At 54.8% G+C, this 15473-nt stretch overlaps 1 protein-coding gene across 3 annotated transcripts in view; it reads left to right on the forward strand.

Annotated features, from left to right (window-relative positions):
* Positions 1-15473, forward strand: part of AGO2 (argonaute RISC catalytic component 2) — a gene marked incomplete at both ends in the record, with an annotated part of 94612 nt that overhangs the window by 34196 nt on the left and 44943 nt on the right. For 2 of the 3 annotated variants that reach the window (XM_080694703.1, XM_080694704.1), the window contains one exon: positions 14954-15146. In XM_080694703.1, coding sequence (XP_080550829.1) covers positions 14954-15146 — 193 coding nt within the window. Of the gene's footprint in view, positions 1-14953; positions 15147-15473 lie in introns of those variants that run through there. The other variant, XM_080694705.1, reaches the window with a different exon arrangement.

Here is a 15473-nt window from a genome sequence, read left to right on the forward strand (position 1 = left end):
ACATTCTACCTCCCAGCCACACCACTAGCCTTATTTTTTACATTGAAATAGGGTCTAAATTGCTGAGGCTGGCTTTGAACCTGCGGTCCTCCTGTCTCAGCCTCCCCAAGTACTGGAATTACAGGCATGTACCACCTCTCCTGTCTTTCCTCACTAATTTATATAAACTGTATATTTAGGTTTGTATTTTCAGGTTTGAGTTTATGATGCTACAAATTTTCTGATTTTTGTCTTGCAATTAGAGAAATTTAAAAACTCTTGTAAGGCCGGGCGTGGTGGCGCACGCTTGTAATCCCCGCGCTTAGGAGGCAGAGACAGGAGGATTGCGCAGGTTCGAAGCCAGCCGCGCTGGCGTAAGAGACCCTATTTCAAAAATATAAAATAGGTCTGGGAGTGTAGCCCGGAGGTAGAAGGGCTTCCAGGAACCCCAGTACCACCAAAAAAAAAAAAGAAAAGAAAAAACCTCTTGTAAGCCAGATGTGCTGGTGCACACTTGTAATCCCAGCGTTCGGGAGGCTGAGATAGGAGATCATGGGTTACGGACAGCCTCAGCTACTTAGTGAGACCCTCTGCAACTTAGTGAGACCTTGTTTCAAAATAAAGACTAAAAACCACCCGAGGTGGCGCACGCTTGTAAACCCACGCTTGGGAGGCTAAGACAGGAGGATCGCACAGGTTCAAAGCCAGCCTCAGCTACTTAGTGAGGCTCTCAGCAACTTAGTGAGACCCTGTTTCCAAATAAAATATAAAATAGGGCTGGTAGTGTAGCCCAGAGGTAGAAAGCCTCTGGGTTCCACCCCCAGAACCACCAAAAAAAAAAAAAAAAAAGATAAAAAATTCGGGCAGGGGGTGTAGCTCGGAGGTCAAATGCCTCTGGGTTTCAGCCCCAGACCCACAAAACAAACAAGACTCTTGTAACCAGGCATAGTGGTGCATGCCTGTAATGGCTGTACTTGGGAGGGTGAGATAGGAGGATCACAGGCTCAAAGCCAGATTTAGCAATGTAGTGGGACCCATTCTGAAATTAAAAATGGTGATGGCTGTGACTTGGAGGTAGAATGGCTGGGTTCCATCCCTAGTAATGAAACAAAAAGGGCCGAGGGTATAACTCAGTGGCCGAGGCCTGCCAAGCCGTACAGAGCCGGCTTCTATCTTCACCAGAGACAGAAAATGTAAAACTTGTTATGAAGTCACATTTGTCTTTTGTGGCCTCTGTGTTTGCTTTTGTGAAAGAGCATTCTCTCTTAGTTATAAAGTTATTAAATTTTAAAATATTTCTGTGGAGCCAGCCGTGGTGGCACACACCTCTAATCTCAGTACTTGGGAGGCTGAGACAGAAGGATCACAGGTTCGAAGCCAGCCCCTTTTTATTATTTATTTATTTATTTATTTATTTTTTGTGGTACTGGGGCTGGAACCCAGAGGCTTTCTACCACTGGGCTATCCTCCCAGACTTATTTTATATTTTTTTATTTGGAAACAGGGTCTCACTAAGTTGCTGAGAGCCTAAGTAGCTGAGGCTGGCTTCAAACCTGTGCGATCCTCCTGTCTCAGCCTCCCAAGTGCGGGGATTACAAACATGCGCCACCACGCCCGGCTATGAGACCCTTTTTAAAAATTAAAAATAAGATAGAGCTGGGGGTGTAGCTCAAAGATAGACCCTAGTACCACAAGACAAACAAAACCTTAGCAAATGCATCTGTTTGGTTTAAAAATTATTACCTGGGCATAGTGGCGCACACCTTAATCTCAGTACTTGGGGAGGCTGAGATAGGATCACAGGTTCAAGGTTCAGCAACTTAAACCCTGTTTCAAAAAATACCAGTTAGCCGGAAGTGGTGGCACACGCTTGTAATCCCAGGATTTGGGAGGCTAAGACCAGAGAATCACAGTTCACAGCCAGCCTCAACTACTTTTGTGAGGCCCTTTGCAACTCAATGAGACCCTGTTTCAAAATAAAGAATAAAAAATAGGGTTGGGGGTATAGCTCGGAGATAGAATGCCCCTGGGTTCCATACCCAGGACCACCACCAAAAAAAAAAAAAAATGCCGGGCGTGGTGGTGCACACTTGTAATCCCAGCATTGGGGAGGCTGAGGATCACGGTTCGTGGACAGCCTCAGCTACTTGGCAAGGCCCTTTGCAACTGAGTGAGACCCTGTTTCAAAAATAAAAAGACCAAAAACTAGGGCTGGGGGTATAGCCCGGAGGTACAGTGCTTCTGGTTCCATCCTCAGTACCGTAAAAAAAAAAAAAAAAAAAAAAAAAAAAAAAAAAAAAACAGCAGCTGGGGGTGTAGCTTGGCGGTGAATGCTCCTAGGTTTCAGTCCTCAGGACCTCAAGAACCAAACAGAACAACAAACAACCAGATGGCCTGCTGACAGTGTCGTGCAGCTGTGCCCGTGACGCGGGCCGCCAGACCTCTGCGGGCGCACGCTGCGCGGTACCTGGCGCAGCAGCGCTGCGGTTCCTGGTAAAGTTTCTAAGGAGCTTAAAGTTAAAAGGGGGCTTGGATGTTCTTGGCGGTATTGAGGGAGTCCTCGCTGCAGGCGGACTGGCGCTGTCACCGAGCTCAGGCAGTGTCTGCGCCCTCACTGTACGGCTGCGGGAGCACGAGGGCGGGTCACATGTGATGCTTTAGGTAGCTGGGAAGGGTTAGGTGTCTTGAGAAAAACCTTCTTTGGAAGCCAGAGCCCTTGCCACCAGGGCTGGCCAGCTACCTGGCTCCTCACCTGGGCAGGGGCACGGATGAGGACCTGGCCCTGGCGGCGGTTGGTGCGTGCTGTCTGCCTGAGTGAGCGGCGCTGGCTGTGCCGAAGGTGGGGGTCATCCTCACGGGGCCTCGGGTTTTGCCTGGGGGTGAGTGATACGCAGAGAAAGGTGTCTCGGGGACTCGAGGTGCCTTTCATTCAACCACTCCATCATTCACTTCACAGTCCCAGGCCAGACACGCCCCCAGCGGCCCGGAGAGCGGCAGGTACCAAGTATGGCCAGAGAAATGTGCCATGTCACTCCAAGCCTGGGGTGGCGGCACGGTGCTAGAGAGGGGGTGCAGCCGGGTCCGCCTGGGCGGCCGCGTCAGGGTGGCACACTCCTGTGGGAGGCCGGCTGTCTCAAGTTCCCCTGGCATTCAGAGCTGTGTTTCTGATACCATCCAGTGAAGACGGCTCTTCAGAGGAAGTGGCTTTAACTTGTGAGGGGAAATTTATTCACAATTTACGGGACAGAAAAGCTCTTACAGAACACGGGGGCGGCTTCGGGGGCCGTTTCTCAAAGAGAGAATGCTTGGACTTTCACGTTGAACCACAGAAACCCATTAAAACCCCACTGGCCACGAGATGGTTTCAGCTTGCCGAGAGCGAGTCCGGCCCGAGGGTGGCCGCGTGGCGAGTCCTCAGCTCTGTCACGGGCTTTCGTACACGTGCTGCATTGCTCACTAAAATAAGGTCAAGCTATTTTTAGAAGATTACTCATTAAACCCAAGGAGCTGCGTGAGTAATCGTAGTAGCACCCCCCGCTGCTGCAGGACGCGGGGCTTGGCTTGTGTTTCCTGGTCAGCCCTGCATCCCTCCCTGAGCTCCACGTCCCCTGGGCGTGCCGGCTTCCCTGTCCCTGTTGGCTCCAGAGTCCCCTCCTTTAGGGCTCCCCAGCCAGGCTGTGACCGAGTAGAGATTCCGGATTTTTACCCAGGGAGAACAGAAACGGAAGACTTCCAGGAACTGCGGCTGCCTGCAGAGACGGCCCCTTTCCAGAGAACAGTTCCTGGGCCTCCTTGCAGGGCCCCTCTGCATCCCACCGGGGCGCCAGCCAGGGCTGCCTCAGCTCCTCCCTCATCCTCCCTGGCAAAAGGCACTGGGAGGACCATGAGGAATGGGCGCAATTCCTTCCTGTGGTGGGCGGTGGGGCCCCACACATGAGGTCTAGAGACCGGATCCCCAGGAACATGAGTGGCTGTCAGTCACCCTCCCTGGGTCTCACAGGAGAGCACTTGACTGATGGTGTTTAGTGCCCTGTCTCTGCTCCCCTGAGCTGGCAGGGCAGGTGGCAGCCCTGGCATGTGTTCTTGACCCTGTGTGCTCGGGATCATTTACCAGCACATTTAAAATGGCACCAATGGGCTCTTTAGGAAGGCACCCTTCATTCTAAAGGGAAGCAATAAGGCGGTTCCTGAGGACTGTTGGGGTGATGGGCACGCTCCCCCCATGCCTGGCCCGGAGCAGCTTTCCACGTGGGGCCGTGAGCGGGGCTGTGAGGTTACATCTGTCATCCCCTTCCCATTCCAGAATGTTGTGTATCGTCCCCTAAGACTCCGACCCGCAGGGGCCTAGAGAACGACATAGACACCTCTTCAGCTGAAATATGAATTCTTCTTTAATGGATCCTTAATATGTTTCTTCTTCATATGTCTCTCAATATGTCTCTGAATATGTCTAATTTGTCTCTCCTTCTAATATGTCTCTGACAATGCGTACAACAAGCACAATATATATCAGCATCATAATCCCTCCCTCTATTCCCTACCAACCCCAAGCTTCCCACAGCTAGGGCATGCACACTTCTGACTCTCTCATAGGCAGGCTGGTGATAGCACGAGGTGCTGCGTCACTGATCATTCTGCAGGCACGTAGCATGGCACACTGTGCATGCTCAAGGAGACGTCCATCTTGTGAGTCTCATGACTTGGCTGCAAGCCTAGGCGCCATCTTGAGTCCACGCTGGCAACAAGCCTGGGTGCCATTTCGGTCCAGCCGAGTGGGCCCCGACATCTCCCCCTTTTTGTTTTATTAAAATAAGGCTCGGGATCGGGCCTGTCTTAGGTTGTCGACCCTCAAGGACCATTCTTACCCGTCATTGGGAGAACAATAGCATGATTGTTTCCCTGTCTTAGGTTGATATGGTCCCGGGGACAATCTTACCCGTCACTGACTACCGATCCAGCATACTGAGCCATACGTGGGGAGATGAGCCAGCTTCAAGGGCTGCCATAGCTTGCACCAATATGCGCTGTTGTTGCAGTGTGTGTTGTTGAGTTCGCCTGATATATCCAACCAGGAAACAGCATGCTACCACCAGCAAGAATGCCCAGAATGCCATGCCACCCCAATCTTTTAAGAAACCCAATGTTCCATATATCAAGTCCATCCATTGTTGTACTGTGGCGACTTCCACATGGGTAGAATTAATTGTAAAGATGGACGCTCGAAGCTCAATCATGGTGTGTTCAAATTCACGGCTCCAAGTCCCTAGAAGCATCTTGCTTAATTGCCGAGACAAATTACCTGCATGGGAGAAATTCTGATACTGCACATACGTTATACATAATCCAGATAATTTATGAATACATGGTACCATGGCCATTTGCCCTAGAATGTCATCCTGTTCTTGTAACAGGTCTACTCTTTGATTTACCATTAATATGCCAGCTTTAAGTTGTCCATTTATTTGAGCTTGCTGAGCCATGGCAGTAGCCGCATGTGAGGATAGGGCATTCATAGTGGCTGCAGTATTTATAGACGTTGCCAAAGCGGCAGCAGCTGCAATTGCCGCGGTCACAGGCCACAATTACAGCAATAAGAGCAGAAATTCCAAAATCTCTCTTTTCTCGGTTCAGCAAAACTGGAAGGGAATTTACATCCACTCTTATTGGCCAAGGAACTGCTATAGGCAGTCGCATTACTACTGCCCAAGGGTGCATAGAAGCATTCTAGCAGAAAGTTAGAAAACAGGTATCAATAAAACAACTTAGACTATCATTAACTAAGGAACTATTAGAAACAAGCCAAAAAACTGGAGTAGTTACACAAACAGGAGTGGGTCCAAATGGGAGTTGTGGTCCCATTGAACAATTTACTTTGACGCTATCCTCAAAAGTATCAGAAAAATTCTGAGAATAGCTGCAATTTTTTACAGTTCCCCCTAAAATCATAGACAAAGCTGTTATATCAGTACAGCCTCCTGCTGTCCCACAGAGAAGCCAAATATTAAAAGGATTGGGCGGCTTATACTGTATAGGATTTTGATATGTATAATTATATCCTGCCCAAGTATGATTGCGCATAGTAGATATGCCTGGAGAAAAACTTAAATCATAGCCTGAAGAGGCCCAGACTACCTTAGAGTCTTGGCAATCAGTCCATTTAAATGGCCAGCTACGTGGGCTATAACATTTTGGAGCCCACCGCGGCTGCAAAGGAGCTGTTTTATTTTCGGGATGCTCATATCTAGAAAATGCTAAAGGAGCATATCCTTCTAAGACAGTAACATTTCCTATGGGACTGGAATCATTAAATGGCTGAAATTTTCCCATAGTCTGATTATATAACTGCACACATGGATTAGGACTATCATAGTTATCGTTCAAAATTTTATTAGCATAAAAACATAAACTGCCACTTAAAAGTTATATTGAAAAATGCATAAGGCCTAATTTCTTCATCAAAGGGAATCCGGGGCAAATTTAAGGAACTATTGGTCGTAAAGAACCGAGGGAAAATGGTGGCAGTGGTGGACACAGGTAAAGGAAGAGGGAAAGCAGAAATAATTCCCCAAAGATCTTTTTCACCCATTCCAATGTTGAACATTACCAACAGAGTTAGCCATATCCATTTGTTGCTTGGCATCTTCCATTGGTTCCTGTACATGGCGCCCTGACAGTTGTGCACCCTTTTTCCCCCTGTGGTGCTGGGGATTGAACCTAAGGGTATTCTGCCATGGGCTACATGCCCAGCCTCATTTTATTTCTTATTTTGAAATAGGGTCTCACTAAGTTGCCAAGGGCCTCGAACCTAAGATCCTCCCGTCTCAGCCTCCCATGTTACTGGGGTTGCAGGTGTGCATCCCCCTTTTGACCTATGCTGTGGCAGGTTCTCTGGTCTGGGAGCCGGCACCCTGGAAGGGCCGGTCTCCTTTCCTGCCCCCTCTGGTCACTTTCTTCCGTGTCCTTGCACACCTGGGGGCTCTCCGGCTCACTTTGAGTGGGGTTTGCCAGGGCTTGGGGTTGGCATCTGTGCAGGAGTCTTGCTCTGAGCTGTGCTCAGCGGGTGCTTGAGCTGGGCAAAGCGCGCATGCCCCTGCGTCTCGCGGCGCTGCCCGGAAACCCCTCTGGGTTTGGCCTGGTGTCCTTTGTGCAGTGGGCTGGGTGGTGGCCGGCCCGCCCTGTAGCTGTGTAGACGGTGTGCAGTTGTATTCTCTCCACAGCCGTGTTCTTAGCGCACATCCCAGTGCCCCGCCCACTTCTCTAAACCGACTTGGGTTTTACGTGCTCCTGCCTGGTTGCCCTGGGCAACCAGGATGCCGGGGCTGGGACTTGTTCCAGCCTCACAGGGCGGCTTGCGTGGCCCTGCTCTGTAGGCCGAGCTCCCTGAGCTGTCAAGACCCGCCATGGGGCGTCATCCTGCTTGGCCACTGCCTGGCCAAGGTCTCTGACAAGGCGCTCAACCTGAAATCTGTTTCCCCCTTGCAGGGACAGCCAGAGGTGTGCAGAGGACGGTCCTTGCCCGGGGTGGGTCCCCAAGTGCTCAGCAGCCCCAGGCCCTTCCTGTCGCTTCCTGGCTCCTGGCAGATGCCCCTGCACGAAAAAAGAGCTCTAGGGGGGAAATAGCAATGCTCAGCCGGTGCAGGGAGAACCCCTGTACCCCAGTACTTGGGAGATAGAGACAGGAGGATCGAAGGTTCGAGACCAGCCTCAGCAACCTAGTGAGACCCTGTTTCCAAACAAAAAATGAAAAGGGCTAAGGGTGTAACTTGGAGGTAGAATGCCCCTGGGTTCAGTCATCGGTATAAAACATGCACGAACTCACGCACGCACATGTGTGCTTGCTTTGAGGTCCTGGGCAACAGACCCTTATGAGTTCCCAGCTCCCCAGGCGGGGCTTCCTGAGGAGAGCCCCTGGTCCCTGCAGCAGGCACGTCGCTGCAGAGCCCACCCTGGGTTTCGCCTGCCTGCAGCCACAGCTGCTCCTGGTTTGCTGGCAACTCCTCATGGCTTGGGTTTTCGTGAGGAACACTTAGGTCACCCGGGAGTGAACAGTCATCCAGCTCTGTTTTCTAAAGGTCACATGACGCGCACTGCGATGTCGAGGAAGGAGCACTGTCTTCAGGCAGGGCAGGGACAGGGCCCTTGCAGCCACGTGCCAGCCCCTGGAAGCCTGGGTGCGTCTCTCGGGCTGTTCCCGGGTCCCCCAGATCCGTCTGGTTGGCCTGTGTCCCCAGCACCGGTGTGGAGCTGGGCTCGTGGCTGGCGGCGTGGGTTGGGTGGGAGAGTTTAGTTGTTTCCTCCTGGGTTTCCAGTGTGGCTTCTGCGCCACGTTCTGTGATTGATCACGTGTCATCTGTGGCCAAGGATGTGGTCTCTGCGGGGCTGGCATTCAGTGGCAGCAAGACGATGTGCATGGGGCGGGGTGGGCTGCAGTGCGGCCAGGGACCTGTGGACCAGCCTAGCAGGCAGAGCGCTGTGCTTCCCAGTTCTGGAAGCAGCAGGAATGGACTTGGTCCCTGTCAGCCGCACTTTCCACGCTGGGCCCAGCGCTTGCAGGTGTCCACTGTTCTCCTGCAGCCGGCAGAGCTGCCGCCCTGGGCACCTGTTGGCCTCACACCAACGTGCTTGCTCAGGCGTAGCATGGAGGCATGGCCATCAGGACTCACCAAGATGTCTGCATTCTGATTCCCAGCCCTGAGCCCCACCCGCACCAGGCAGCCCCGTGATGAGCCTGGTTGTCATGGCAGCAGGTAAATCGCAAGTACAGCGCACATCAGTGCAGCCATGGAGACAGCAGAGCCCCCACCGGCGTGCGGGGCCCAAGCCTGTCCCCAGAGCAGCGCCTGCCTCGCGTGCCAGCAGCCACACACCCAGGCGGCCTCGGCGGGGAGCAGCGGGCCCTGGCCATCCCACCATGGCAAGAGCCAGCAGGCCTGCTGGTCACCGTCTTCTGTGCAGAGATGAGGCCTCGGTGCCCTGAGCAGGTCCACGGGCCCTGAGCGGCGCTCAGCCAGGTCACCTGTGTGAGGGACCCCTTTCCTGAATAACGGTTTTCAAGGACAGAACACATATGCAGGACGAAACCGGTCATCCTGAACACATGGGACGAAGGCTGTGTTACTGAAATGTGCTTATCAACATGCCAAACCAAACACACGCAGGTCATACGTGCGCTGTCGCAGGTTCCGTGTGGGGATTGGGAACACTTGATGTTGTAGGTACAAGGGTCGTGGCAGGGGTGCCTGCGCCTCCTGTCGGGGTCACGTGGCCCTAGTGCAGGTACATGTGGGAGGTGCTCCCCTTCCAGGTTTTCAGCCACCAGGCACTGGTTGGGACAGGTGCCAAGATGGAGAGGGCCTGAGCCGCTGTCCAGGTGCCGGTTGCAGAGCCAGTGAGGCTGCTGCCTGGCTCTGGGTGCGGGTCCGTCCCCAGGGAGAGAGGCCCAGAGTCCGCAGTTCTCTCAATGGTGCACACGCGGTCCAGAGAGGCCTCGCAGTGCAGTTCTGTGTGTGGCAGCAGCAGGGCCGTGGCTGGAGGAGACTAAGGGGGCCACACCTCCTCTCCACCAGGGTCAGCCCCGCACCCCGCGTGCTCCTGGGTCATGGGTGCCGGCGACGTGTGCAGGGGCCTGTCTGGGGTGCAGCTCCCAACCTGGCTTGGTGCCTGGGCCGGGGCCAGAGCCAGATTCACAGTTTCACTGGTCCAGTTGTCCTGGGGGCTGGGGAACTGCAGCCCAATTCAAGGCAGGAGGGTGTGCGGTGCCAGCCTGGGGGGCCTCAGCAGTGCCTCGCCTGTGTCTGCTTCTGGTGGCCGTGGGGGAGGGGCCCAGCAGAGGACACCCTCTGAGCACCCTGGTTCCTCTCCCAGGATGTTGAAGACGCTCCCACGGGGCCGAGGTGGACATTTATGTTATTCAAAGTGAAAGTAAAACTATGAGCCAGGCACAGTGGTTCACACCTGTCACCCCAGCACTGTGTGGCTGATACAGGCGGGTTGCGGGTCCCAGGCCAGCTGGAGCAACTTGGTGAAATGTTCAGCAGCTTAGCGAGACCCTCTCTCAAAATAAAAAGGGCTGGGCTATAGTTCAGAGGTAGAATGCCCTTGGGTTCGTTCCCCATTACCAAAAATAAATATCAAGCCGGGCGTGGTGGCGCACGCTTGTAATCTCCGCGCTTGGAAGGCGGAGACAGGAGGATCACGCAGGTTCGAAGCCAGCCTCTCTGGCTTAAGAGACCCTGTTTCCAAATAAAAATGTAAAATAGGGAGTGTAGCCCAGAGGTAGAAGGGCTTCCAGGAACCCTAGTACCACCAAATAAATAAATATCAAAACAAACACCCTAAGCGAGGCGAGATGGCGCACGTTTGTAATCCCAGCATCTAGGAGGCTGAGATAGGAGTGAGGTTCAGGCCAGCCTTAGCTAAGGACTCAGTGAGGCCCTTTGGAACTCAGTGTGACCCTATTTCAAAATAAAAGAAAAAATAGGGCTGGGGGTGTAGCTCAGAGGTAGCATACCCCTGGGTTCCATCCCCAGTACCACAAAAACAAAACAAAAAAACCAAAATCCCCTAAATAAATAAAGTTAAAATCTGGAAAACACTCATCAGTAGGGGATGAGTCTGAGAGTAATACAAGAAATATAGTTTTGGAGAAACCAAGCATGGTGGTGCACACCTCTGATCCCAGTACTTGGGAGAATGAGATAGGAGGATCACAGGTTCAGGGCCAGCCTCAGCAGCTTAACTAAGAGACCATCGGCAATTTAGCAAAACCCTGACCCAAAATAAACAATTAGAAAGGGCTGGGGTGTAGCTCAGAGGAAAACAGGGCTGGAACACGCCCGGCCCTCAAGGCCCGTGCCCGTGGTGCCGGAGGGATGGCACCCCGACCTGTGTGTCCCTGCAGGAGGGTACTCAAGCGTTCCTGGGAGGTTTTCTAGAAGGAGCCCAGCAGCCTTCCCTGGTTCACAGCCAGCTGTGAGGCCACTAGAGAAGGGACTGGTCGCTGTGCCCACCCACCTCCTGGGTGTGTCTGCGAGCATGCTTACCTGGAGACCTGTCGCCTTTCAACGCTGGTCCACATGTGGCCTCCCAGCCTCATGGGAGCGAGGAAGGGGAAGAGTGAGTTTAACGTGTGTCCGTGAGTCCTGAGCCACACGTGTCCTTTACCACTAGGACATCTTTTCTGCGGGATAGAGACCCCCATTGTGGGCCTATCCTATCCCAGCCTGGCAGGCCGAGTGCCCACCCGGCTTGAAGTGTTGCCGCCCTGTCCGCACCAAGGCCGCCTTGTGACCAGGCCTGTGCTGGGGACTGGCCAGCCTCTCCTCGACCCTCCCAACCTCCTTCCTGCTCCGCTCATCCATGCAGTGGTGCTCAAGTCTGAGTCCTCGTCCTGAGCATGCACGGGCCTCGGGAGCCCCCTGGACAATGCCCACACAGGGCGGCTGTGATGAGCTCTCATCAGGACCGTCCCTCGATGCCTGCTGCTCCACCAGGGGCACCGGGCCAGAGGGGAGCTCCACAGGCCCTCCCTCCCACTTGTCTGGTCCCTTGCCTCAAGGGGCGCTGGGGGTGCGAGCACCCCAAGGCCCTCGGGAGCAGACATCACAGCCCACTGAGTGGCCCTCCCCTGAGACACGGCTGCAGCCCAACTCCAGTGGGGTTTGAGGAGGGCTCGCGGCCTGTGGAAGCTTACTCATGGCACAAATCCTCGGCGTCTGCTCTTGGTGGCCCAACCCTGTGGCTCACACAGGAAGTCCATTACTCACCCGCCGAGGTTTCCTTTCGCTGCTGAGATAGGGCTCTAAAATTGGGGTCTTACGATGCATGCAGAGCGACTGGCAGTCAGCACACCCTCGACCCACTTTGTCCCTGAGGCTGTGCTGGGCTCCGGGGACTGCTCAGTGAGGAGTCCCCAGCTAACCCCAGCGCTGGGGTCCCTCCCCCATCACCATCCAGGGAATCCTGCTGAAAGGCCCCAGGCACTCCAGAGACAAGATTAATTGGAAAGAATTTAAAGCAAGCCTAGCTGGGCAGGGGAGGTGCCCGCGGGCGCGGGCATGCGTGGACCAAGGACAGGGCAGTGGCTTGGACCCAGGCCTGAGGTGGCCCTACAGTAGCTGCCAGGTAAGAATCCCAGGGCAGGGTCTGTCCTGGGCCCTGAGGGACAGGCCACAGGAGCGGGGCAGCTCCGCGCTCTCTCCTTGGTGAAGTCTCCCCAGATGCCCCTGTGGGCTTTTAATTGGGCTCTCATTTGTTCAACACAGAAAACCTATCTCACTCTGAAACGAGAGTTCATGCTTTAGACCCGCCAGCGTCGGATGTGGGAACGCCGAGCGCGTCTTCATTTTCTCTCCCTCTCCCTCTCTCTCTCCCTCCCTCCTTCCCTCCCTCCCTCCCCCCCCCCCAGGGATTGAACCCAGGGGCATTCTACCTCCGAGCTATACCTCAGCCCTATTTTTTTTTATTCTTTATTTTGAAACAGGGTCTCACTGAGTTGCAGAGGGCCTCACTAAATAGCTAATGTTGGCCGCAAACTGGGATCCTCCTGTCTCCGCCTCCCAAATGCTGGGATGACAAGCGTGCGCCACCACGCCGGGTCCTCCTTGGTCTCTTACAGCATGTGCTGTTGGTCATGGCACACTCCCTGCCAGGGCCGAGCCGTGGCCCGTGAGGACGGCGTCTTTCCCTTGATCCTATGGTCTGTGAGGATGGCGCCTGCCCCCGTGGCCCGTGAGGATGGCGTCTGCCCCTGTCCCCGTGGCCCGTGAGGGTGGCGTCTCCACCCTGCCCCCGTGCCCCATGAGGATGGCACCTCCCCCTGCCCCCGTGGCCCGTGAGGATGGAGCCTCTCCCTGCCCCCGTGGCCCGTGAGGGTGGTGCCTCCCCCTGCCACCGTGGCCCATGAGGGTGGCGCCTCCCCCTTCCCCCGTGGCCCGTGAGGATGGCGCCTGCCCCCGTGGCCCATGAGGGTGGCGCCTCCCTCTCCCACCACATCCTCCCGCCCCTCCTCTTCTGCAGGTTTGGCTTGGTCTCTGCGTGCCTTGGTGCTCTCCCTGGGAGTCCCTGTGAGTGATGAAGTCACTCCAGGTCTCCCCAGGCTGGGCCCTGAAGGCAGGGCTCCTGTTACTCAGGGACAGTTTCCTTCCTGGGGGAGGAAGGGAGCGTTTTCCGGCATCTCACCTCTACAGCGATTGCTCTGCTTTCCTCAGCTCGGGCTCCTCAGCGCCGTGGCTGACTCTCTGGGCAGGTGCAGGGGCTCTGGGTGCGCCTAAGGAGGGGCAGGGTCACCGGGCGCGTTTGCTGTGGCCAGGCGCAAGACACTCCTGAGTGCCCTGTGGATGGGGGCAGTATGTAGCGTGAGCCGTGGCGGGGCCACACCGCTGTGCCAGCTCTGGACGCTTCCGGGACGTGGACCGGCTTGGCCTCTACTTGCCATTGCCCTGTGGCTGGCAGGTGGAGTGTTCATTGTCCTGGGGGCGGGCCAGGCTTGCGGAGCCAGTCTGGACAGCGACGTCCACCCCTTGTCATGGTCAGGGTCTGTGGCAGGAGGGGTCTGGTGTGGGCCGGCTCCGTGGCTACGCCCAAAGCTCCAGGAGCACTGCCTGGGAGCACGGCTTGCTTCTCGTCCCCAGTCAGGCGCAGCCCAGTGTGGGGCGCACGCACGCGGGAGGCGTGGTGTCTGCAGGCGTGTCTCCTCGGAGCACAGAGCTGAGGCAGAGAGGCCTGAAAGCTTCCGGAAGGCATGACTCAGTGCGATTAAGGACCTTTTGCACTCCAGGTTCCTCAGAAAACAAAACAAAATGCAAGTCATTCAAGACTCTGAATTTTTCTAGGTCAGAAATATAGTAAAAACAGTGCATTCGTGCTATTTTTAGTAAAATACTTGTTTCCAGCAAATGTTGATAAGAATTGAAGTACATAGAATTTTTTTTTTTTTTTTTGTGGTACTGGAGGTGGAACCAAGGGGCTTTCTACCTCTGGACTACACTCCCAGACCTATTTTATACTTTATTTGGAAACAGGGTCTCACTAAGTTGCTGAGAGCCTCACTAAGTAGCTGAGGCTGGCTTCAAACCTGCGCGATCCTCCTGTCTCAGCCTCCCAAGCGCAGGGATTACAAGCGTGTACCACGCCCGGTTCATGGAATATTTTTTTAATGGGGAGGATTTATTCTTTGAAGCAAAGACATTTGGTTGAAAATTAAAAGAAGAATGCTATGGAACAAGTACTTAGTGGATTTTTTTCCCTAGATTCAAGGTTTGAACTTTACTAACAGGGAATTTGTGAGCATTTGGGTCTTCCCACTGTGCACCAGTGTGGGGCATTTCTAAGTACATGCAGGGCTTGTGGGCGCCGCCCTGCCCTGGGGGTTTTGACCCCTGCCTCCCTCTGGCCTGCACCCTTGGTGGTCCTCGGGTACCCATGGACGGCTGATCGAATGTCTGGGCCCCTGAGCCCTCAGCGCCTGCAGGTGGTGCACGGTTGAGATGGCAGCCTGGCAGGCTGACTTGCACTGGAACGGAGTGACGGTGAGGGTGCTGAGCTGGGACTGCGGGCGGCGCCGCCAGCGCCGTGTGAGTGGGATGGCTGCCTATGTAGGCGGGGGTCCAGCGGTACAGGTGGATGCAGGTTGGGTGACTGGATGAGGAGTCAGGGCTGCCTGCGAGAAGCCAAGGGTGAGCAGAGGAAGTCCAGCATCTGAGCCGGGAAACGGAAAGGACCCAAGAGGGGAGGGTTTGGGAAGGAGGGCACGGTGCAGTGCCGCACACCACTGCGCCTTCAGAGCTCGGCCGTGCGCAGGGTGGGGCGAAGCCGCAGGGCATCCAGCAGGGTGCTGTGTGTTGTGGGATCTTCCGTGGAAGGTGAGACCAAGTAGAGGATGAAGGTACCAAGGGTGTGACAACTGGGGGCAAGGGAGGGCAGGCCGGGATGGCCACGAGCGCCTGGTCTTGACGCCCTTCTCCCTGCTTTGCAGTGCTTGTGCCCCCTGGGCCGCCGCCGCCCCTCCAAGGCTATGCCTTCAAGCCGCCACCTCGGCCCGACTTCGGGACCTCGGGCAGAACAATCAAGCTCCAGGCCAATTTCTTCGAAATGGACATCCCCAAAATCGACATCTACCACTACGAATTGGACATCAAGCCAGAGAAATGCCCGAGGAGAGTTAACAGGTACTCCATTCCCGCCCTCACTTTGACTTGGCTTCTCAACGCCCGATCCTTTCACTCTCCGCACATCCTCCAGCTTTTATCCATGAAAACCCTTGCACTTGGGGGGCTGGGCACTGGAGATTGCGCTGTTGTTTGAAAAATGTTTTTGTGTTGAGATGCTATTTTGGTCAAATGAAGCCCAGACATGGTGGCTCTCCGGCTCAGTGAGCTTGGCAAGCGTCCTCTGTCCTAGCCACACGGGCTCTGCTTTCTGTCGCCGTGGACGGTATTCCTGATCATAGAAATGAGTGATACAGCAAGGTAGGGTACCTTTGCTTCTCTTGACTT

Source organism: Muscardinus avellanarius (genome assembly GCF_963383645.1).
Source record: "Muscardinus avellanarius genome assembly, chromosome: 4".
NCBI lineage: Eukaryota > Metazoa > Chordata > Mammalia > Rodentia > Gliridae > Muscardinus > Muscardinus avellanarius.